The 22,836-nt window shown below is 39.2% G+C and overlaps 1 protein-coding gene across 1 annotated transcript in view; it reads right to left on the reverse strand.

The window, feature by feature from the left end:
• The window catches only part of LOC104134850 (vitellogenin-1), a 44,513-nt gene extending 27,152 nt beyond the window's left edge, over positions 1-17,361 (reverse strand). The window contains exons 1-13 of the mRNA XM_035903914.1: positions 17,322-17,361; positions 16,990-17,010; positions 16,614-16,765; positions 13,906-14,157; positions 11,159-11,320; positions 10,305-10,456; positions 7,318-7,468; positions 7,063-7,220; positions 6,784-6,949; positions 5,590-5,712; positions 3,783-4,001; positions 1,521-1,738; positions 1,338-1,435 (exon numbers count right to left, since the gene is read on the reverse strand). Coding sequence (XP_035759807.1) covers positions 1,338-1,435; positions 1,521-1,738; positions 3,783-4,001; positions 5,590-5,712; positions 6,784-6,949; positions 7,063-7,220; positions 7,318-7,468; positions 10,305-10,456; positions 11,159-11,320; positions 13,906-14,157; positions 16,614-16,765; positions 16,990-17,010; positions 17,322-17,361 — 1,912 coding nt within the window. The remainder of the gene's footprint in view (positions 1-1,337; positions 1,436-1,520; positions 1,739-3,782; positions 4,002-5,589; positions 5,713-6,783; positions 6,950-7,062; positions 7,221-7,317; positions 7,469-10,304; positions 10,457-11,158; positions 11,321-13,905; positions 14,158-16,613; positions 16,766-16,989; positions 17,011-17,321) is intronic.
• Positions 17,362-22,836: the final 5,475 nt, after the last annotated feature.

Genomic DNA, 22,836 nt, shown 5'->3' on the forward strand with positions numbered 1-22,836 from the left:
ACTTTAAAAGCAAAAATAAGAGGAGAAAATGAGTATGTAAGTCTAGAAACACATATCTGCATCTTACTGGAAAATTTATCTCTCCCTGAATGCATTTTAAATGGTACAGGAGTTCACACAGTGCATGTTAGTGACTGTATTTCTTTGGGCACTCTCTGTCTCTGAAGCAGCAAGCATGTGTATCGTATATTACTATGGTCGTTGTGGTATGTATTATATTTATTTTTATTATAGAGCAGATTCAATGGTCACATAAAAACCATTAAATGGGGTAGGGCAACAATAAGATCTACATAAGTCTTTCAAACCCCTCCTTCCCCTCCAAAAAGAAAGCAAAAGTGCTCATACACTCAGCACTGTGGATTTCAGATGTTTCAGAGTCTCTTTTTCTGTTGATTACTTTGAAAAGAATCTTTGCATGTACCAGTGAGTAACAAAAGTGATAAAAACATCCGAGTCCTCCTAGATAAACAGCATGTGTAAGGAGACTGTGTTTGTAGATATAATCTCCCTAGGCTGCCAGCTACATATGCCAAATCACTGAGGCTGTCATGGTCATTTACATAAGGGAGTTGCTTAAAAAATCTCTGCTGAGAAAAATAACATACATGGAAAATAGAGATAGCTACAATTTCGCCCAGCAAGAGCTGTTTTCTAATCTGGTCCTCCCTGCTCTGACTGTATTTTTATGTGCATCTCCCATTGATGTAACTGGTCAACCTCCAGATCCCACATGTGGATCTGCTCATTCCAGTAAAGAATCCTGGTAGGAAGGTGCAAGAAAAATCGTTAGACAGTAAGCCTGAGTTAGCTGCTCATGGGTGCAATGAACCGTCACATCTGAGTATTTTCAGAGTTTGCTGTTTCACTGGGCACCACTGTTGGGGTGAAGAGTATTTAGCATCACATTTGAATTCAGCAAGAGCTGTAGGTGTTCAGCACCAGCAGAAATTAATCCACTTCAGCAGTAATTTAGGTCCCTTCTGTTTGTTTGGTGCTGAACAATGGCACGAAATTGTTAAGCACCACTGAGACTACGACATTTGATACAGGAGCATGTGCCTCACGGGCTAGTGAAAATGAAGGGTTAGAACCCCACAAGCCCTCTGGTAATTTTGTGCTGGCAGCGTGCAATGCGAAACACGCAGGGACCTAAACACTCTCCAAATGGAGAGCCTGAGATTTTTATACTATTTTTTTTTTCACTGAACATAGGAGAATATGGAGGAACAACATGCGGCTAACCAGCTGGCTAGGAGAATTGGGTTCTCATATGGTACAATATTTTTCACACATTGACCTGTATATATTTCTCTACAAAATCTTCTGAATCTTACCTTTAAACACACTGAAGCGAAAAACCTTGCTGAACTGATATCCAGATCTGTCGAATTTGGGACTTAATAGTCTGACAGCCATTCTGCAGGCAGAAGCCCTGAAAAAATTCAGTGAGCACATTAACACCTCAGTTAGTTTGCAACAAGTTTTTCATCTAGGGAAGGGATCCAGATTATCCTTACATCACTTGAAGATCTGGAGCTGTGCTTCTACCCAGGGCCCTCAGGTGAGAGTAGATGAAACTTGCCACTTGCATGCTCGGTTCCTTCAGCACAGCATCCGCTATTGTCATCAGTATTGGAAAACCTGGCTTGGTTTCAAGCAAAACCACTGCAGCTATCATTCGGAGCCGAGGATGAATTTTGTGATTCAGGAAAATCTCAAGGGTAATAGCCTGGACCTGAAAATAATAGATACCTTCAAACTTACAGTATGTTTGAACATTTTGCTAATAACCATTCATCACCGGTGAATGATCTCTTCATCACTAGTGCAGTAAAAATGTGTATTATTTAATTATTATGGCAACAGTGTTCCTGGTTTCATAGTTGGAGGGCTGGAAGGGGCATTATGGTAATGTAGTCTGACTTCCTACACAGTCAAAGCCAAGGAACTTTGCTGGATAACTTCTATATCAACTCTATTATCCCTTTCTGAGCTATAGCAGAATATATCTGTAGCATTACCACTGTAGGTAAAAGAGATTTCATGGATCCATCACACACCTGAGAAGTGGTTTCAGTGAGCACTTATCCCTACTCATAAAGGCATGCCTTATTTCTAATCATTTGATCTCCTGGAGCCCTTTCTGCTAGAATAAAAACCATTTTACTACCAGCAATCTCTATGTCATGTAGGCAGTTTCAAACTGAAAGTTTATGCAACAAATGTAATTTCCACAGTACTACTCATGGTCAATGTGTTTGACCCTGGCAATATTCAGTATCAAGGCTAATTTTGTACTGGAACCTTTCCAGTTTCCATGAGCTGCAGTGAAAGCTTTCACCCCAGCTTCAAAATGGATGTGGACGGTGTTACCCCATTCTGGCAGCTCCCCTGTGCCTCTCTGTCCCTCCTGGGACAGTGCACACCCAGGCTCTCTGATGAAAAGTCTGACCCAGAAAACTTCAACGAACTTTGGAAACACCCTGATTGGTTTTATTAATTTGTGTATGTTGATTATCAAGTACCAAGGGGAAAGTGGTGACAGGGATGCAGTAGCCTGTTTCTAAAGGTAACTACCTTTTCAAATTAAACAATAAAGACAACAGACCATGTATTAAGTCTGTTTAATGCAGATATGGGTGTGAGCTAGCTGCAAACCAGGCATTAAACCGGTTTTTGAACAATGATGAATCTGGCCACAGTCATTAACTTGCTCCAGATCAATTTTCTCCAAAGAAAATATGCAGAAAATGAGTGGTCTGCATCACACGTGGAAAGCCAGGCCAACGGGCAATCGGAGAAACAGCACTGTTGTCAAACACCAAACTGGCTTTTTTCTCCCCCAGCAAATACCCTAACTCCTACCCTTGCTGTTCTCTCTTCCCCTTCTGCTTTTCTCCATCTAGCTCTCGCACTCTAGTAAATTGTTTCTTTATTCTTTTGCTTAAAAGCATACCCTGGCACACTATTGTCTGTGGATCAATATGTGCACTCAAACTGGGAGCCATACGAAAAAAATTAGTATAATGGAAAGACTGATACAGATTAGAAGGAGACTAGTTAATGAAAGCTTTTATTTTACTTTTTATATTAAGAATAGTCTTGTATAAAACAAAATATTTCAATATAAGGAAAAACAGTCTTGAGAATGCAAGGTTTCCTTTTAGAAGCAGATTACTTTAAGGTGAAAATGATTGTGAAGTGATGTCTGTGGTGGAGGAGAGTGTGCCTGTGTAACCATTGTATGTGATATCTAATCATCTCATTCAGGGACAAAAGTCACATTTATTAAATGTTCTGTTTATGACTTAAACCCACACAATGTGTGTAAATTTGTAATTAGGATGCAAACCTCTAGTATCTATTTACAATAAGATCTGGTCTTGAATTACGATTAGATGTGACACTCAGTATTAAATGTCAATTGTCTGAAAACCTTGTTTTGTGGTTCTCTCACATATGAAAGTTGAAGTAGAACTAAACACATTTGGGTCAATAATTTAGCTTTCTGTCTAATGTCCTTGGAAAATAAACGTTTGCAATGGAAGTACTGATTTGTCTTCAACAATAGGGCAATGAATGTATCCTTTTAATGGGATTTTTGTTGCAGTCTGAAACACCAGAGGTTAATGTCAAAAGGAGTAAGGAATGGTTATATAAAAAAATATATTACAGCTATATTTGAAAATGAGGTGTGCTTTCCCTTCATCACCCACCATCAGTTAGCAGCCTTGTGTTGGGTTATCATAAGTGCAAAGGAGGCAGCTTTGTTTCCTTACCATTTTGGGGTCTTTCATGCCTATGTTTTTCAGGGCCATCACAGCAGTCGTATGGACCTTGAGTGGCAGATCTGAGGCACCGGCTGCATATCCAGGCAAAAATTTCTTGATGTGCTTGATGCTGGCTGGGTGCCCTACATTTCCAAGGGCTTTCAAAGCCAGGGAAATTTCTTCTGTGTTAGACTTGCTCAACGCCTCTCCTGCAAAGCCATGAAGTAGCTGAAAAAAGAAAACAAATCTTCTGTTGAGTTCAATTCCAGCTCTTATCTATATCCCATCCCCCAGCCTATTCTGAAGTTTGACTTTGATAATTTCAGTTTGTTCAATTCACTTATTTTAAATATTTTCAAATTCCTTTTGTCCTCATGAATAGGACATTTTATTCATAGAACAAGCATAGCCAAGAAAGCTGCAATGAACAGCTTCTTCCTCACTATGCCTTAAAGTTATCAAGTAAGATTTTTAAAGGAAAAAGCAATGGCTAGGAGCTAGTTCCCACTGCCTTTCAGTGTGAGTTGGGAACCCTGCAATAACGCTGTTTGAATATCTCTGTCTAATGGCTGAAGACAGGTCCAAAAATGCAGACACAGTTAAATTCTTCGGGCCCTGAAGATATGGCTAAAAAAGGGAGACACAGTTAAATTCTTCGGGCCCTGAAGATATGGCTAGTGCTGGTTCCTGTAACTTCAGCTGACAGCCATGTTTTATTGTGGATTAACAGCTGGCAACGCAATTGTCAGGTCATTTTACAGCCTTTGTTGTAAGCAACTGGATCACTTACGTCTACGTGGCAAGATTAGAAATAGTTGTCTGAAGGCTGAATATGAGAAAAGAACTAAATCCTAATAGAAAACTGTTTTCAATGCTAAAAAATGGCTCTAAAGAAACCCTGAGATGTTATAGAATAATTTCAATACAGTTCCCATGCTTTAAAAGATCACATTTGAGATCCATTGATGGTGCAGAAACAGCGCGTTTGATATTACTAATTGAATGCATGGGTATTTGAAATGCATTGAATAAGCCTATACAATCATTTGCTTTGGGAAAGAATTTCCATTCCCTAGCACTGGGCTTAGATTTCATTATCTCAGGAGCACTGGTGGCAGTCGTAACACAGGAGATGCATGTAGGAATGTCAGCTATGCCTGTGTACTACGGGAAAAAAATCATGGCAGGTACATAATGTATCGGGAACACTCGGCTCTTACGGGGGATGGTGGACTGACCAGTGTTGAAGACTGAAAACACCTATTTCTCTCTATCACTGGCTGGGTGGCCAACCTCTGTAAACCATGACATGCATCTCTAGAATGGGGAAATGCTGTTTACAGCCTATTTAAATTTTTTTCAGACTCGCTGAATAAAAGCAGTTCAGAACAGGGAGGGTTTTACTATTATTAAAACCTTATAGTCTATGTGGATGCCTGGGCTCTGCTTCTGTCTGAGAAATGGCTGGGCTACATGACTTTGGGCAAAAACCTGGGCTTTTGTGTCACTTAGTTTATTTATAAGTATATATAAGTACCTGTATTTAAAGTGTTTCAGAGCAGTGCCATGGGACTTCATTAATAATTGGCAATAAAACACTCAGAGATACTCAGATAGAAAGTGCTATGAATTATATGCTTCTTCCTCTCACTCTCTTTTGTATGTTAATCTAAAGATAAAAATGCTGTATTTAACCAATTGGGGTTCCTATCCCCAGAGGAAACATTGTAGTGAAGTGAAATACAGGTTTCTGAATAATGAAGAAAGAACTCAAGGTTTAATTTTTCTTTGAACCGATAAATAAAAATGTGGTTACCTGGAGACATTCAGAGCAGGAGTCCGATGACGAGCACTGTTTGTGGCACAGTGACGCGTAGCTGAGGTAGCAAACCTTTCCAAGTACGGTGCTTGAGCGTGGGCAGTGTTTTTTCACGATGAGCTAGGGCGAAAGCCGTTGTTCATTACCACCATTAATGAAGAGCAACAATACTAAAAATACGTTTCTGCCAAATGCAAGGCAAAACCAGGCTTTTGAAATTTTTGTATCAGTGGATTTATAGTTAATCAGTGGATATTACTGTATTTGAAAATGCAATTGTAAAGTAATTCCAAGTAACATCTGGAAGACAGGTATGTTGCTTTTATAGTGTTTCAGATTTAAATTTGGCATAGGCTGTAATTCAAAGGGAGGAAATCACCCACTTATGGAGTGGAAAACCACCCTTTATTCATGAAACATTCATCATTGTTTTATAATTGCCTCAGCTATAGGTACAAAAAACTTGAGATACATTGTGAATGGACCTCAGTATTTTGGGCAGATGGGAATATTTCATAGAAACACAGGAGCTGAAAGAAGGCACCAGCCCACTGCTTGCTCGAGTGGGAAACAGAGTATTACCACACGGTAGCGGACGGGCTGTCATGGCTTTTACAGAGAGCAAAACTCTGGTCTGAGATATGTGGTCTCTACCTATGGTAGGCAGAGATAAGTTTCTGCGTCTGAGGCTAGAATTAGACCCTAAGAGGAAAAAAATTCTAAAAATCATTAGATTTTCTCCTATGTGGGCTCCACATTGGTGTAATTCCCGTGATTTTGATAGATCTGCTCCAGCTGATACCCGTCCTGCTAGGTCAATCAGGACGAATATAGAATATAACAAATATGTATTTCTTACTCCCTAGTCTTTGTAGACACTCAGAGATCTAATCTGATGTAACTATAAAGTACATCTGGACAAAAGGATACTAGAAGCCACTGTTTGCAGCAATTACCTCTGTCACTGAGGAGCATTTTACTCTTTCTTTCCTGTTTTATTCTGGATTCATTTTTGCCCTTTTGATTTGCATTCTCCTCCCCTTAAGACAGTCAGGAAATAAACTCCTTTCAAGCTCACTAGAGGATACAAAACCTTTATATTTTCAAAGCCTTTTGCAATCTTGTTAAAGGAATAAATACGACATGCTAAAATCAGTAAGGAGCTATTCGAGAGTGTTTAGAGAATCCTACCGTTGCTTCCTCCATCACGTCCCGAGTTGGTGTGCTTGAGTGCAGAGCCACAAGCACCGTCTGCACCACTTCCCAGCTGGTGAGTTCTTGCTTTTCCATTTTATTCCTCAAGAACCTGAGTGCGTGGTGACTGGCAACTGCAGGAATTATATCCAAAATGTAGCGCCTGTAATGGGAAAGGCAAGGACCATTTTCCAGATCTACATTTGAACATAGTCATTCCAGACGCTCTCCAACAAAGTTTATTGGCAGAAGAATGACCACTTGTATTGCTTCTACCTGTATGCTGGCCGACTGGAGAACTGCTTCCACACTGACTCATAATTCTCCTCATTTGCTGCACGGAAGAGGTGCATAAGCTTGAGGGCTTTTGCTGGTGCATTGCTGGGAAGCTGTTCAGATGTGGTCTCTACTAGGTCTTGCAGGCTTTCCTCTATCTGCAGGAAGATGAAAATGCACGAAGCTCACACACAGTGTTCTCTACATGCATGGACACTAATCTCCAACAGAGTCTGTCTGGTGGCTGAACTTTACCTGGCTTTCCACATTTTTTATTTGGAATAAGTGGACAGGAAGCTGAAGCAATTCACTGCCAAACTGGTACTGAAGTGACCCACGATTCTGGAATTCTTTTGGTGGGACCTCTGCCACGTGCTTTTGCACATCAGTCAAAGTAAGTTTCTGCCTGGAATGGAGGAACCCGGGAGAGATAACATCACAAGATACAGGGTACAAACTAAAAAGAGAACAGTTGTTCTGCCACTCTGCACTGCAATGCAACTACTATTGTTTCAAAAGGGTTTTGTTATTGAGGGGCAAAGGTATTTACAAAGAGATACATTTGGACGTGATGCTCAGAACCGTACTCTGAGAAGGTGTGCGCTTACACAGCAGGGCTCAGATCAGAGCCAGCCTTTGCCTTTCTTTGGGAATAACATGGCTTGGGAATTTAAGGAAGAAGTGGGAGGTGAGAAGCCGTGGCCTGAAGAAGATCACAGGAACTGTGTGTTGTGTCTTAAGCAGTAAATAAAGGACTGGAGAAAAATAACTGATGGGAAACTTTTTTAGAAATTATCACTTAATTTAAACCTTTTGAGAAGTTCATAAAAGCTCTTATGTGTCTGTGCCTCGTAGAAGCTTCAAAAGGAATTGAAAATTATTAGATATGATAAGAAATGCTACAATCTTTTTACTTGCACTATTACAATTCTCTCCCCATTTTACCTGGCAAGCTGAATGACCTGGGGACTGCAGAAGATAAAAAATTCTCATGAAGTTTCAGATTGTATTTCCCAAACAAAAAGGGCCAGATAAACTCAGGATTAGTCTTTGGAAAGGCACTCAAGTTTTTGGATATTTTTCAAGGAGCGCCAGACCTTCATCCTTTGTTATGAAGAATAATTCCAATGAGAAACTGTCTTTGTAAACATTTTCTGTCTTTGCTACATTTTCAGCTAAAGGGATGCATCCTATCCCACCAATTATGTTTAAAACAGGCCGTTTAGGACACTGTAATAAAGTTAGGCATTTGTAGTGAACAACTGAAAACATTCCAAAAGCAATATTGTTCTACTACACAGTATCTCAAAATGTCTGTAGAAATTGGTGTGTTTATTTTGGAATTTCAACGATGATCTTCTGTATCATTTCTATCCACTCCTTCCATATGGATTGTAGAGAACTGCTACAGAAATGGCATATAACTGCTTTGCAGACAAGCCACTGGAATTTGAATAGAAATCGCTACAGAATCAGAAGAGATTTTTTCTCTCTTGAAATTTTATACAATATTATTGAAAGGGCATTTGAGTCAGAAAGCATAGCGTCAGGTACACTTGGACAGATTTAACTCCCCCTTCCAGAACATGATGAATCTATTATGTCTTCATCTTCATCATTTTGGGAAGAGATATATCTACCTAGCATAGATGGGAAAATGTTATACTCCAAAGAGAAGAGCAAATGAATACTAAAGATAGGATTAAAGTGGTGAAACAATAGTAAAACCTCTCTTGCTTTTGAAAGGTGCTGCGAGAGGCTTATGCTGAACAGGTCTGAAAACTCAGTTCCAAATGTTTTAAGTCCTTGATGTTTTTTTTTAATAAACGCAGAAAGTGCATAGTAGAAATAACTTCTGAAGACTTGGTTGACATATTCACTTGTTCCCAGTTATCTTATATTTGGCCCTGTCTGCTGGGCAGTGCAAAAGAGCTAGAGAAAATGGGGAAAAGTAAAGGCACTTCCCTTTCTAGGGATTCAATACCCAAGGGAGAACAGTAAAGGGAGACAGTCTATGCAGGCTTGCAGAAGGAGAGTTTAAATCAGCAAAAGTCCATTGGCTCCAGACTAATGCTCACTCACAACAGTCTATAATTTGTTATAAGTGGTTTAGGGGTGGACTTGGCAGTGCTAGTTTAATCGTTGGACCTGATGATCTTAAATGTCTTTTCCAACCTAAGCGATTCTATGATTCTATGAAAAGCACTACTATATACAACTATAGTATTTTTCTTCACCTTGAGTGCATGAGATAGTGAAGCCACTTTCACCTTTATTGTTCTTTTGTTTTTTTCTTAGCCAAACTGAACATGTTCATCATATTAATGAAGTTAATCAGTGATTTATGGACATGAACGTTCTGATATTGCAGTTTCCAGAACTGTATATTATACCAATAGATTCTTGGAGAAGCTAATGGAGCAATGCAAGATGACAGCAGCTGGAGTGGGACTGAGGTCTATCTTCTGTACCTTTATGCAAAAAGCCTCCCTCATCAGTAGGGCATCCCTGTCTACAGAATCTAACACTAAACCAGGTAACTAATAGATGATTTTGAAGCAGGTGAAATAATTTTCAAACACTGAAAGTTTGGGGGCTTGAGCTAAAAATGAGCAGAGGTTTAATTTCTTAGACAACCATATTTTCATTTTGCCCCAAACTTGTTCAAGAAATATGCAAAACTTTCTGTGGAAAATCAAATACATTTGGTATGCTTTGTGCCCAGTCTTTTTGCAATAAAACCCAATTTCCTACCAATAAACTCTTTTGATGGGAGATTTGCAAGCAGCCCACTGTACTTAGGAAGTATATCAGAATCCAAAGTCCTATCTAGGTTTCTTGTGAACTAGCCTCCAGGGTCTCTTACTGCATTATTATTTTCCAGGGAACTCTCTTTCAGTGAGTAACTGTCTTTCAAAGTATTTTACTGCAAATATATTAGTTCACAATTTTTCAGATGGAATTACATTTGTTTTGGCTTTTATGACATAAATCAAATATCCCTGAGAAATAAAATAGTCAAACCCTGCCAAGTTGAGCTAACAAAATTTGGATAGTGATGTGCATGTTTCAGATTTACAACTAACAGTGAAGGTTGTTTTTATGAACTGTTTGGGATTTTATGTAATTAAATACTGGCAAACAATAGGATGTGGAAGTAAAGGATTTATTTCAGTTATGGAGTTTGACCAGATTACCGAGATGCTGAGTTAGTTGCTGAATTAAAGGCATATGTACTGTACCTTGCTTCTACTATAGCATTTCCTCCTGTTATCTCATTGAAGGGCGCAAACTGGTGGATTTCCTCAACATCAGCTTGTGTAATTACAGCTTCATTACGTGAATATTTAATTTTGTAATTGTAAGTAGCAGTCGCCCGGGAATTCTTGTTTCTCTTTATAATATAAAAAAAGCAAAGAAAAAAGGAAAACAGAAAGTCATTGGACTTCTACATTCTGTGACTAGAAGCTATGACATCACCCACTTCAAGCCACTTATTTTCCAGGGCTGTTTTATTCATTGTCCATATGAGTGCTTTATGTGAATCCAGCGTGCCCACTTCCATGAGAGAGGTCAGGCACACCGCCTGGCTCCGGTTTACTGCCAAGAAGTATTAGCTGTTTTTTCCCTTTCCCAAATATAAGTAATTGGTTATTCACTTGAGAAAGAGACACATTTGCTGAGGAGAGCAGTGGTATAAGCCACGCCATTTCATATTTCAAAGGCAGGGCTATAATAAGAGGCTATAATAAGATGCAGCAGTACCTATCCTGAATAGCAGAAACTGGACATCATGACTATCTTTTTTACTAAACAGGGTTGGTAGGTGAATTAACTCATGCTGATAATTAGTGGTTTCCAAGCCAACTAGTTTAAGCTAGTTGAAGTGTGTCTGTGGTACAAGGACATCTGCGACACAGACCTCTGCTGCTGTGTGGATCTGATTTTCATACAGAAAGAACATGTTGGTAACTAGATACAGAAGATCTGACTCTTCTCTCATTTTAGTTGTAACAAAGCAAGAGATAATGTGGATGTCAAATGGCTCCCTGTATATGAATATAAAATACATATACATAATACCGCTTTAATTTACCTGCTGGCAGGTCTGGCACGGATCGGTGTATGCTGAACCTGTGAACATTTGAACCTTCTCTTCACAACTGTTCAGGTCCTTGGATTTGGTCACATAGACTAAGCTTGCTCTCTTGTTTTCCTGGATTGTGTACGTTGTGTTGCAAATACCTCCGATCCCAGCCTGGCAAAAGTGAGAATATGATCAGAGAAGTTTACCCCTATGCAAAGCTTCAACTCCCCTCATGGATATTCCTGTTTAATTCTGTATTTTCAAAATTCCTGATAGAAATGAATGGTTTTTTATTTATGGTACTCTCCAGAAGCAAAATTGGGATAATTGTTACTTTAACCTCTTTTTTTTTTACATGTACAGGTTTCCAGTAAGCCAAATCAGAGTTTCACTGAGAGAACTAAAATTCTCAAGAGTTTCACTAAGACAAGATTTGGAGCCTCAGAAAAGGCGAGTAACAACTTCCAGTTAGAGCTGTCAATTATGAAATATGATTTAGGGAATATTAATAAAAGGTGCCAAAATAATTTGATCAGCCAGAATAAAGTCTCAACAGCAAAGTATTTTAAAGTTGGAGATGACATTCTGCCCTTAAAATGTGCTTTTACAGACAGCTTATAAATGCCTATGGAACAGGCCTTGCAATATCAGATGATCTGTCACAATACGAACAGCAATAATTAAAAAGAATTTCAGGATAGCAGAGTTTTGATTGTGGGTTTTCTTGAATTTGCAATTTTAGCTCAGATTGTCAATAATATTTCAAGCATATATATTTATAAGACGTCTTAAATCTCCTCAGTCAGTGAGGAGATTTTTGGAGAGGAAAATATTTGATTGCATTTTAGAAGGAAGGGTTATTTTCATGATTTTTTTTTATTGTTATTGATAGCATAGCCACTCCAGAGAGCAGCTCTGGGCTATGTCAGAACAGCGAAGTGGTCATGTGGTGGTTGGGAGGCAAGACATACCCACTTCATCTTTAGCTTAACAGCATTCCTGAGGACGCTGTGGCTTTGGTAAGGGCTAGAAATAAGAATTGCCCAGGCTTTCTGAAAGACTTGTACTCTGCAAATGCAGGTGTGGGGCTCCTCTGCAGAATGCAGAGTGTGGTAGAGTAATCTAGACTTTAAATGAGAATGTCTATAGGAAAGATGGGGACAATCTTTTTAGCAGGGCTGGTTGTGACAGGAGAAGCGGTAATGGTTTTAAACTAAAAGAGGATAGATTTAGACTAGATATAAGGAAGAAATTCTTTACAATGAAGGTGGTGAAACACTGGAACAGGTTGCCCAGAGAGGTGGTGGAGGCCCCATCCCTGGTAACATTCAAGGCCAGGTTGGATGGGGCTCTGAGCATCCTTATCGAGTTAAAGATGGCCCTGCTCACTGAAGGGGGGTTAGACTAGATGACCTCTAAAGATCCCTTCCAACCCAAAATGTTCTATGATTCTGTGATTCTATGTCCAGCCCACTGGGCTCAGTGGGATGAAGGAACCTCCTGCCTAGCTGGACTTTCTAGTTGCGTGCAGTCCATGGCAAGCTCAGATACCCTTACCCTGCAGCCTGCTGGGTGTGATGTAGACTTTCCCAGGTTAGTCGTCTAAACCCCTATGCAACTCAGAGTTTGGGACTAATAACACTTATCTTCCTTTACAGAGTGACTTGAGATTGTCAAGCAAGGGTGCCAATGTCCATTAATCAGTTGCCGTCTGAGAAAAGCAAAAAAATCTTGGAAACAATTCTAAGAGGTGAAGACACATATATTGCTCAGTAGAGAGAGTAGGACATACTAGTAACTGAATTAGAAAGAATGAAGATGTAAAACTAGATATGAGAAAATAGCGCTGTGGAATATGCAACACCACCACCTGGGTTTTTATGTGCAAGAAGCAGCGTGAAAATATTAAATCATGTAGTTCCTTTCCCAGAAACAACTCTACTTACATAAAAATAAATTTTTAAAAAATCAAAATTACTCCAGTCTGCATTTTCAATAAAAAATAACATGAAAGTATAATAATTTCAAGGGTTTTGCTGATGTCTGAATCGAATGTAGTCTAATCAATGTAAATATGGTTTTGCAAAAACTAAACACATTGCAATTTCTGTGGTGAATAGTAATATCAGATGATTTACCTTGACTAAGATATTAAAACCTGAAAAACAGTGGAAATTCCAATAGAGCATCAACTGCAACTGTCAAAGCTATTACAGTAATGTCATGGCATATATACTGTTTTCCTCCTAAAAAAGGAGCTAGAAGAGATTAAAGTATATATGATTGGTAAAAAAGTCAAATTACTGTTATTTTAGCTTTAATCTTGTGCTGTATGTTTAAGCTCATTTTAATACAGTACTGAAATTTTATGTAGGCTTCAGCTTCTGCAGAGTTTACTTTTTCTAGAATCACAAACCAGATTTTCTAAGGGTCTAATACTGCAAATGCATTTTCTGAAATATTTTGATCAGCCAAATTAAAAATCTTCTGTTCTGTTGTCCTGTTCAGCTACAGCTCCATCAAATGTTGTCCCGTAAGAACAACTTAATCATAATTGGGATGGCAGTGTTAGGTTAACGGTTGGACTTGATGATCTCAAAGGTCTTTTCCAAGCTAGATGATTCTATGATTTCCCAAGCTGTGGTGTTTCCTGTTAGTGAAGTTTATGTCAAGGATGAATTCAGAAAATGCATTAGAAGAATCTGAAGAGAAGGCTTATCTACAATCAACCACAATGGCCAAAACAAAAAGCTTACCTCCTGACAGCTGTATGAATGCTGCATCTTCTTTATACTTAGCTCCAGCACATTCAGAATCCCTCTGTAGATGTTCAGACCATCATCCGAGACAGAATCAGGAGCCATAAGGTTTCCAACATGGCCATTGCTGTACTCAAACTTGATAGGGTTACTGAGTTGCCCAGTTAGTACTTGGGTCAGTTTGAGTGATCGAGAGAATGAGCTTGTAGGCCAGACACCATTGTATTCTGCTGCTTCGATTGAGTGAATCTAGAACAAAGGGGGAATAGAATTCCTCTTTAATTTTTTCAGGTAACTTTTTTCAATGCACATAAGCATCTAGAGCTTTAATCACATAAAAAATACACTGCTAAATAATGCAAAGCCTCTTCAAAGGGAAAACTTAAAAGTGGTCATTTAACGTAGCTAGTATCGATATACATGTTTCCATATATAAAAGGAAAGAGAGTAATGCAAATGACAGTGATATTTCCACAGTCACTGCACTCCGTTCTGTTTCATAGATAACCCATATTGCCAAAGGTTGACTTGTATGAGGAAATGAGCCAAGAGAGGAGCTGCATGCAGCAGGTTGCTACCCAAAAGTAGTATGGAAGATCCGTAGGAAATTGCAGGAGAAAGTTAATGTTGCATAAAGCATCATTAACTCCTGTTGCGAACTTTGTCGTCTCCCTCGCTGGGGTCACAGAGCACAGACAGCAGTCAGAAACTAATGACAACATGGCTGCTGGGCCAGCCAGGTCCTCGTAATTAGTTAGAGCAGTGGAGAGCAGATTGTAAAAATTGCCCTCCCCTACTCATTTTGCTGTGGAGCCGAAGGTTCAGGAGCTGCCTCCAACCCCGCTCTGCACTTCACGCTCCAGCCTCAACCTGGGGCACATCCAAGCAAGGAGAAAGTTGTGCTAAACTATGCATAACTCAAATGATTTCTACCCCATGGGAACAGGGCATGTTTAGCTTAGTTTCTCAGAGGACCCTTCCCTTCTATATATTTTGACAATTTAAAGAGGCTTTTCTCTGACACCTCAGGCTGGCGATGTGATGCAAGAGGCGGATTAATTTCTCAAAAAGCCACACAAACTAAATCCTCATACAGCAAATCGCTGGAGACTGCACTTTCATATTTATTTTTGTTATTGTTGGTGGAGATCACTGCCAACCCCAGTAACTGAAGCTTACAGGGGAGGCTGTTACGGAGCAAATCCCTCATGCTGCCTCTTGGACATGCTTCTGGCATATTGCATGCGGGCAGGTTTGGGACTGCTCCGCAGGGTCAGGGCGAAGTAGTTTTCCCCAGCCCTCGGGGCCCAGTCAGGACTTACGCTGTCTGCTACGTTTTGAACACAGCTGGCAATTCTTACTTGTGGGTTTGCGATGAAAAAATTGTCAGCTGGAAACCGCCCAGGGAACAGAGCTTTTTGCTTGGGCTGAATGCGAACTAGTAGGCTACAGATGAAAGATTAATTCCCCAAACCATCCCTCCAAACTGTCTAATTTAAATATAACAGCAGCAAAATAAACTTTTCCCAGAGCAGAAGGGAATAAATGTATCGTTACCTTTCACTTAGAACTTGCCCCGAAATCTCGTGATTTTTTTTGTTCTTTTCTCTTTTTTCCCTTGCCTGAAATTCTTTCTGTATTTATTTTTGAAACAGAAACTTTTTTCCAAATGTATGAGGGCAAGTGAAGGGGTTTGGAAAGTTTTAGGGAACAGGAGTCAATTTTTGGCGGAGGCTCACCCTGACACACCAAGAGCTTTCGGCAGGAATGGGGGAGGATGTGGGGTAAAGACAAGACTGCTGCTGCCTCCTCTCTGCCAGGGAAGCCTTCTACTCACCAGTACAGATGCGTGGCTCTTATTTTGTTGCTTTTTTGCAAAAAAAAAATCCAGCCATTTGCAAAGGTCATGGAAAAGCAATGTTTCCTGTCTAGATCTATTATAATTTGAACTTATACCCAGTAACAGAAGGCTAGTTCAGGCTGGAAGGCTACAGCAGTTACAAGCATTTATCAGACAGCCACCAGTCTTTTTAATCTGCAGTTTTCAATTTGCCAAATAAAAGCTTTTAAAAAGATCATTTTTCTTCCACGTATACACAAGACTAAGTGGAGTTTGTGTAAAGCAATTGAGGAGTGTGTTTCAATACATTCATTAGAAGCACGTATAGGCTTCTGTTAAAGGCAAAAGTGTTTTTCACATAATCAGAACTCTTAGTAATTACTCAGCATGCAGTAAAAATATACAATTGAGGATGACAAAGAATGTCATTTGGGACCCTGCAGAAAAAGAAGCCACCAGATGACATTAATTATGCTAAATATTGAATCACATCCAGCTACTGTCACATGTTTTATTGACTTTCGTTTGCTGGTTACGAAATCAGTTGATTAAATAATCCTAGGTTGTACAGTTTGGAACAATTGGATTGATCCAGTAATAAATTATTGTGCATTTCAAATTACATTCCATTGTCTCCCTGACCACAAAGCAGAAGAAATCCTTCAAGCCCAAGGTTGGCTTGAGCTGAGAATTACCTGGCAAAGTGCAAATAGAATTTAGGGCACTGCATAAAAAATAACAGTGTTACTTACATTCTCCCTGAGTAAGCACAACACATGATGAAACTTAATTACTTCCCAAAAGCTTAAAAAAGAAGTCAAGTATGAAGAGAATTTTACCTTTCAAATGGAATACATTTTCTTACCCTAATAAGACAAAGTTTTGGCCCAATACCACTAATTTCCACTTTACTTTTTATTCTTATTCCAGCTCTTGCAAGTCCTTTCTCTGGAAGTCCGCTGAGAAGCGTGCTTTCATAATCAAATGTATAAACCTTGTTTTCGCCAAAATCGGGTTCTGCAAAGAAATGGTTCCCATAAAACATTATAGAGACAATACAGAACATATTAAAGTACCTGTATTAGAATGTATGGAACAAAAAAGATGAATTTGTTCATTTTTGTATTGCACCTGAACAACATTAGCTGTTGTAAAATTAAATTAAACATTGATATACTTTTCAGATTCTATTTTGAATTTCACTCATTATAATTATATTAGCTGATAGGAAAATTACTTACGGTAATTAAGATGCTGGCTCCCTGAAAGAGAAGGAAAAAAAAAAAAAAAAGAGTAATGAAATGACAAAGGAAAAAAACCCCAAAATGTTAATGTATTTTAGTATGAAAGGCTATATCTCATCTTGTACATATGGCATAACTCTTTCTAATTAACTTACTTAGTTCAACACATAGCCAAAAACCCTTTTCCCCTAAACAAGAAAAAAATTGTCATAAAATAAATTTTTCTATAAACTGTTAAAGTTCTTGTTTATAAGTGACCTATATTTAGATTCTGAAACCTTTTCCCGAATCTATTCTTTTAAATTCATCAAAGCAGATAAGTTACTTACCGACCAGGTTTAAAAGCAGGGCTAATATCAGGCCCCTCATGATGGGGACAAAGTAAAGGTGAACATGCTGGTTTCTCTTTTATAAAGGTATGTGCTATCACATGTATCTTTTGGCATGTTGGTTTGACAAATAAGCGTATTTTAGAATGCTTATTGATCAATCAAAAAATAAACATTTCTGAGGTCATGAATGCTGACAACTTCAAATCCCCTCCTGATTTCAATTAACTTACTTTCTAGGTGAAATACAGATTTCATTTTCAAAATACCTTGCTTGCTATTTTTTCCTCAATTTCTCCACATTGTAGCTGTATAGTAAAACAATAATTAAAATTTAAAATTAAATAAAAATAGTTCCTCAATCATAACTGAAATAATTTAGCTTCTCTCCAAGCATGTCTTCAATCCCCTGATAATTTGCTCTTGCTAAGGGTCACAGCTTTGGAGGCACACCTTGCTCTGTCACATGCAAGCTCTACTTTTTGAGGAGAATTTGTGACCGATTTCATAGATTTAGGATTGAGATAACTTAGGGCTCACAGACATGCAATGAGAAATTGCCTTTGCATGGTATCTACCACGGCTGTCTTTCCAAGCATATGTTTCCCACATCTGGGAAGACAAATCTTATGTCAAGATAATGGTCAAAGTTTATAATATGAAAACAGGAGGGAAATTTATTTCTTGGATTATGAGAAAAATCTAATAAAAACTGAGTTATGTTTCCAGAAGGACCTCAGTGACTTGGAAGCGTTGGGTGCTTCCTCAGTGGGTGCTCACAAGGCTTTGCCTGCTGCCACTCTTGGGAAAATATATCCAGAATTTCCCACTTGTAGTAATAACATTTAGACCAATCCTTAGCAAAACCAAGTCAGGAGGGACTTTTCTCCCTAACCTGAGTTATACATATTTTTTACAAGTGTTTAACATTTACTTTGAATTTAAGCTTGTCTTTCGGTCAAATGGTAAATTAAATATCACATAAAAAACCACCTGGGTACAAGGGTTACTGAGGGGGCAGGAAGGAGAGCTGAGGAATGTATATCTGGCATTTCCTCGAGGCTGCGAAAGGTACAACATACTTGCAAGTAATGCACATAGTCAGGCAGCTAGACTCTATCCTCCAGGAGAACAAGGTTTTCTCGGCTGTTGCTATTCACCAGGGAGGAGAAGGGTGAAACTTGAGCAGGGGTGCTGAGGCCTCCACCATTGGGTTTGAGAATATATTTACTGCAGGCCCCATCACACGGTCCCTTTACAAGATTGCTTCATTTACTTGGAGTGATGCCACCTGACTGAAGAATAATGAAGTTTATTATTGTGGTGCCAGCGCACCTGAGCTGCAGTCAGGGATGCGGCCGCGCCTCGGCCCCTCGCTCTGCCACCGCTCCCTGCAGCCCTGCTGGCCGGACAAACAGCGGAAAGACAGAAAGTCAAATGAGGGCTGTCTCGTTTGGCTAGAAATCTTGAGAATTTTATGTATCATAGCTTGCTTTCATAAAGGGAAAAATACACAACTGGATGAGTAGTCAGATCTTCCCTGAAATGAAATGTGTGTCTAGTAAAATATTTACAAATATATGATAGACATATGAAAAGTTACAAGAGATTAATAACTGGGGTGTTGGCTCACTGTGGATTCAGATGGCGAAAATTTAAGTGCACATGGATTTTCCCTGACGGTTTCCTCTAGGGTGCTAACTAACGTGTGAGATATGACAAGCTGCGCCAGGTTTGCGGGCCCTGTGAAATTCAGCGGCGTACCGTGGCTGGCATGTACGCGCGGTCACGCGTAGTTGGAAGCGCCTTACAAACAGCCACATTTTTTGCAGCCAGAATGGAAGTAAACGCGGGGCAGCAGTGTGATACCGTAAGCGGTCACATGCAAAACTCTCCTCCTTCGGTCACCCTGCTTTTGTGGCACTGCCCGTCGGTGCCACAGCTTGATCTCTGCAGCGGTATTGTGCTGTCGTGCTCAACTAGCCACACGTCCACAGGTCAGAATATGTAAGAATATATATACCTCTTATATACAGAACCATATAAGCAAGACTATTAATTTAAACATCGTTATTAGCAGCATATTGAAACAATATCTGAGGGGCGCATACATATTAAAATGGAGCTATAACATTTTTCAAGTTTAATAAAAGGCTTTATAATTAAGGTGTAACACGAATAGATTTGTGCTAACTGGGTAGTGAAAATACCCCATTTCTCTTTTTAATGGGGAACACTGAGTCTAAGCTTGCAATCAGAATGTAGGCAGGTGATTGCTAGACAGTTAGCTAAAATAATTAAGATTGTGCAGGCTGCTATGTTCTCTTCATCTGCAGCATGTCCTCTCTCTTTTTAATAGCTCCCCTCTTCCCAGGCTTGTTTTCTTGGGGGTGAGGAGAAAGTGATCTCAGAAATGTTGTACCCATTATTACTTTAAAGGGACAACCTGATAAATTCACTAAGTGAAGAGGAGACACAGCTAGAGTTTGAGGGTCACAGCACCGGTATCTAATCCTTTCTCCAAAGCAGACACGTTCTTCCAGCTAGCTCTGAAGGAATAAACAGACAATCTATCACTTTAAGGAAATGGATAAAAGGAGGAAGGGTGAGAGCCACACTTTTTTTAAAGCCAATCGGATTTTTCTTAAACATTCAATGTGCCATGTTAGTGAGCAAGAAAATACAAGGAAAATAAATAAAATGCAACTAAACAGGCCCTCCACAAATTCCAAGTGCCTAATTTAGTTGCAGAGGAAAGAACTTCAATGTGGGCATGGGCTTTATACACAACCAGTACCTTTTCCTTTTTTTTCTTTCTTTTTTTAGCCATAAACAATGAAGAAAAGGAATTCTTAAAAAGCAATGGGAAATATCTTGGGATTCTTCTTTTTTTAAGGAAGAAAATATATGATGTTGAGTGTTACAGAGAGCATGACGGCTGTATAAGAGGTACAATAAGATGAGGTAGACTGCTTTGAATTTACAGGGCACTTGCACCATAAATGAAACATGAATACAGCCTAATTAACGTGATTAGAGCTATTGCTTCTACAGTGCAATTGTCTTTACATAACACATTCTGCTTGAGTAACGGAGTCTTATTATCTGCTGTTGTACTGCCGCCGATAGCTCTGCACTCGCCTTGTTCTATATTCATATTGCTGAATTATGGTGCAGTGATGCCATTTCCATCCTGGTAATATATAGCCTAACGACAAAGCAGGGATTAGGAAAACAGCTCCCAAGCAACCATAGCAAGTTAAAACAGATATAATCAGTTGGCTAAGCTAAGTGATTTTTAGCCTTGTTTTCCTCATTTCTAAAGGTGAAGAAACCTTACTTAAAAAATTTTAAAAAAAAATTTCACAACTATTTCATATTTAACGTTTGCTCCTTGAATTTTTTTTTTCCTGAAATATTCAGCATTTGCTATTGTAGCATAGCCTCCAAGATAATGTTTGATATTCTCTCCAGAGACTCTGGACATTGTCTAATGAATAAGAATGTGTTCTGGGTTGGGCTAAATTGCCATATGCTGATTCTACTACATTCACAAAGGGATTTTGTTACATTAGCTCACTTTAAAAGGTGCCTTTTTTTTTTTTTTTTTTTTTTTTACTTCCATTCCTTTTACTAGAAAGAAACCAACAGGCCCAATTCCCTGCTGTTATCCCAGTTCGATGCTGGCGCACCACCAATGGAGTGATAACTGTGGGAATTGGATACAAGGTTTGCAGAATGAAAGAGGTAGAAATGCCATTTATATTTTGTCTAGCTTTTGGAGTACGCACAGTTTGAAAGAAGCTGTTGGTCTAGGTTTATAGCATAGCTGTAAAGGGGTTTTTTTTGACAAATTTGTTTTTTGTTAATATATGCTGTTAAGCCAAAGCCACGTCTTTGAGCATTTCAATGAAGTCGTCAGTGGGGCTGTTCCTGATGCTTAGCATGGATCGCCTGTCATTTCCAGAGAAAAAGAATGAAATTAAGAAAAAGAGAGGAAGAGAGCAGAATCCAAATCTGACATTCTCAATCTGAAAACAGATTGTTTTGCTACAACTCAGCTTTACTAAGCTGTTCAAAGGGCTTTATTTTCATTCAAATATGGAAAACACATTCTGAAGCCTAACAGTCCTCTGTCATTGCTATCATCATTGGCTCATCAGCCAGCATACTGATTAAGTGGCTTCAGGATTTCCCCCCCCCCCTTTTAGTATATGCTATTTCCCAAGTTGTTCAGTAGGGTTAAATGTTAGACAGCTTGCCATCCGAGATCTGAGTCATGTCATATTTGAGGACTGGTGTTTGCTATGTAGTTCTATTGCACTAGAAGATAACTCCTCCAAGTTTATCTTAACCCTAACTTAGACTTCATGGTCACAGAGTGATTAGCTGCTGTGGCGTTGGTACTGACGGGAAATCAGGTAGCCCTGAAATTTAGCCTTGTCATGTCTCCACCTCAGCCACTTTGGGGATGAAACAGTGACTGCACATATAGGACGCCAGAGAGCTCTGAGTGCTGCATTAAATGTTGTTTTACTATAGGCTGAGGTGCTGCCTGTAATTGCATGCTTGGTTAGAGCTATCATGGCTAGGAACTTAGCCAGAGGGAAAAATACTTGTCTGATGTTTCTTTCAATGTACTCTTACTGTATAAAATGTGGGCTCTGCCACAGGGAGGAGATCCCAGGCCATCCCAGGTGCCTTAGGATGGATGGCAGGAAGAGGGAGCTTCCCTGTTTTAGCAGACTCGGCATCAACAGCCCTTTGGCAGGAGGCAAATGTGAGCACATAAACAAGTTTCCACTTCAGAAAAAGGCCCATTGTCCTCTGTAATTCTGTGTGAGGGTACTTTTATATTCTCAGAAGGCCTGAGCCATTGGTGGGAGAATCTTAGAAAGAAGGAAATTCTCAATTCTTTCTTTTTCTTTACTTCAGCCCAAATATATTAGAGCTGTAAAACTTCAGACTCTCCTAAGGAACTGGGCTTTTTTTTTTTTTTTTTTTAAAAAAAAACCCCAAACCTGTGGATTTGTACAAATACACAATGAATTCTCAAAATTGCTACTTATTTTGTGGTTCCACCAAAAATCTACCAGATTCTTTATGAATGTAAGGGACAGAATTGACTTTTTTCCCCAGAAGCCAATATTCTCAGGTATAATGATTATTTTTCTGTTTTATAGACCTTCATCTTAATGACTTATTCCCTTACACCACAGAACCACTGCAAGAACATGGTGGATCTGGATCATCACTTTCTAGTGTCAGAGTATCAGGTAAGTTTATGGTATCAGGAGGAAGCTCAATATGAACTTGCTTTCAGTACAGAATAGATGAGGTGTGTGATACCTTAGTTTCACAGCACTGGGTCACTGTGACATTAGGTCATGGGTCAGATAAGATAAGCGGTGTATTATTCCCAAGGAAGGAGCAGATAATATTCTGCCAGTTCAAACAACAGGCATTGACTTTACCCTCAAGGAAAAAAAAAAAAAGCAAAATCACCTACCAGTAT

This window comes from Egretta garzetta, unplaced genomic scaffold, assembly GCF_000687185.1.
Source record: "Egretta garzetta isolate BGI_Z169 unplaced genomic scaffold, ASM68718v1 scaffold31, whole genome shotgun sequence".
Classification (NCBI taxonomy): Eukaryota; Metazoa; Chordata; class Aves; order Pelecaniformes; family Ardeidae; genus Egretta; species Egretta garzetta.